This window comes from Amphimedon queenslandica, unplaced genomic scaffold (genome assembly GCF_000090795.2).
Source record: "Amphimedon queenslandica unplaced genomic scaffold, v1.1 AMPQUscaffold_12433, whole genome shotgun sequence".
Taxonomy (NCBI): domain Eukaryota; kingdom Metazoa; phylum Porifera; class Demospongiae; order Haplosclerida; family Niphatidae; genus Amphimedon; species Amphimedon queenslandica.
In genome coordinates this window covers 16,473-18,073 of record NW_003547330.1, presented here as the reverse complement: position 1 = coordinate 18,073, position 1,601 = coordinate 16,473, and the positions used below count along the sequence as shown (strand labels likewise).

General features: G+C 37.2%; 1 protein-coding gene across 2 annotated transcripts in view; it reads right to left on the bottom strand.

Annotated features, from left to right (window-relative positions):
* Positions 1–346: 346 nt before the first annotated feature.
* Positions 347–1,601, bottom strand: part of LOC100635586 (ephrin type-B receptor 2-like) — an 11,990-nt gene continuing 10,735 nt past the window's right edge. For both annotated transcript variants that reach the window (XM_020004054.1, XM_011409264.2), the window contains 3 exons: positions 1,394–1,594; positions 796–912; positions 347–691 (listed from right to left, as the gene is read on the bottom strand). In XM_020004054.1, coding sequence (XP_019859613.1) covers positions 437–691; positions 796–912; positions 1,394–1,576 — 555 coding nt within the window. In that variant the 5' untranslated portion in view covers positions 1,577–1,594 and the 3' untranslated portion in view covers positions 347–436. The remainder of the gene's footprint in view (positions 692–795; positions 913–1,393; positions 1,595–1,601) is intronic.

Sequence of the window (1,601 nt, the reverse complement as noted above, 5' to 3'; positions counted from 1 at the left end):
AGAAGAAACAAATAATGACACCATTGTTTTATGAACAGGTACTACCTGCTGTTACTAACATGTTACAGTCACATACAACCATCAGACTACTGAGGATAGAGTGTAGATATATTAATAAAAAGTCATCTCAACCTAACTGGATAGAACTAGTACAACATTTATATGAAACTATCTTCATCCATCCATCACTTGAATATATTGAGATTAATACTGGAGTCTTTACTTCTCCTCTCCTGGAGGATACTCTTGAAGATCAAAAGAAGACATTGATTGATAGACACAGAAAAGAACAACCACACAAACCACTACCAATAGTGAAGCTTGGTATAAATATTTAAAAATACACTAAATTGAAAGTTAATGACACTCACAAACTAAAAACTAATTAATAATAACATTATTTGTTCTTTTAATTAATAATAAAGTTAATTATAAGTTAATAAATAGGGACATCCTCATCATTATTATCAATAACTTTATCATAACCAGTGGGAGGGGAAAGATGATCATAAGACCCGTTAACAAGAGTGGGCGGGGCTCCATTATTAGTGGGTGCGGCTCCGTTAACATCAGAGGTGGTTCCTTCTTCTCCTGTGTTCTCCAGTAAATGATGCTGACCAACTTCTCTTGACTTCCTAGCCCATTCCAATATGGTGGACATATTCTGATAATCAGGATGTTGTGATTGGACCTGTACAATGAGAGAGAGAGAGAGAGAACACTTATTAATGAAACCCCTTAGTTAAAATCCACCAAATCCTGTCTCAGACCCGGCCCGGCCCCCCTACACTTTACTTCAATTTGTGCTGATAGGTCAGGGGTCCATCTCTCTAGCCCGTTAGATATTTCAATAGCTTTAGGTCTGTCAGTAGGATTAATGGCCCAACAGTCCAACATAAGATCATATATCTCCTAATATAATGAATAGATACAGACCCACTCATTATATATACTCATGATACATAATGACTCCATTCTAATATAACATTAAAGGATGAACCAGTAGTAGGACTGGAGTGAATACTAATAGTAATACAGTATAACCTCCTCCTATTGTGGACACTCTAAAATAAGGACACCTCTATAATCAGGAGGGGTAGTATCAGTCCCAATACAATAGTAATGTGTATTAATGAACCTCTGAAATAAGGACAGGTTCATAATCAGGAGCTAGGGTATTATTGTGTCCCAAGGTCTCCGGAATAGACAGGTATAACACGTACACATGAATACCTTTATCCTCCATACAATGTACTGTAGTATCCTCTTACTACACTAGGTTACAAGTATAGTCAGGCCTACCTTAAGTATATCCCTAGCTCCCTTTATTAATATCATCATTAATTACTAGTATATATAATGTACTGTAGAGTATCAGGAGCTAGTCTCTTACTTGTGGTGTCCCCTGGGGTCTCCTCAATACATTATCAGTCCGTACATATTTAATCACTTCTTCATTGCTCATCCCATAGTAAGGTTGAATACCATATGAGAATATCTCCCACAGTACTACACCATAGGACCACACGTCACTGTCTATTGTGAATTTACACAACATAATAGCTTCAGGGGGCATCCACCTAATGGGCAGCAACTCTGAC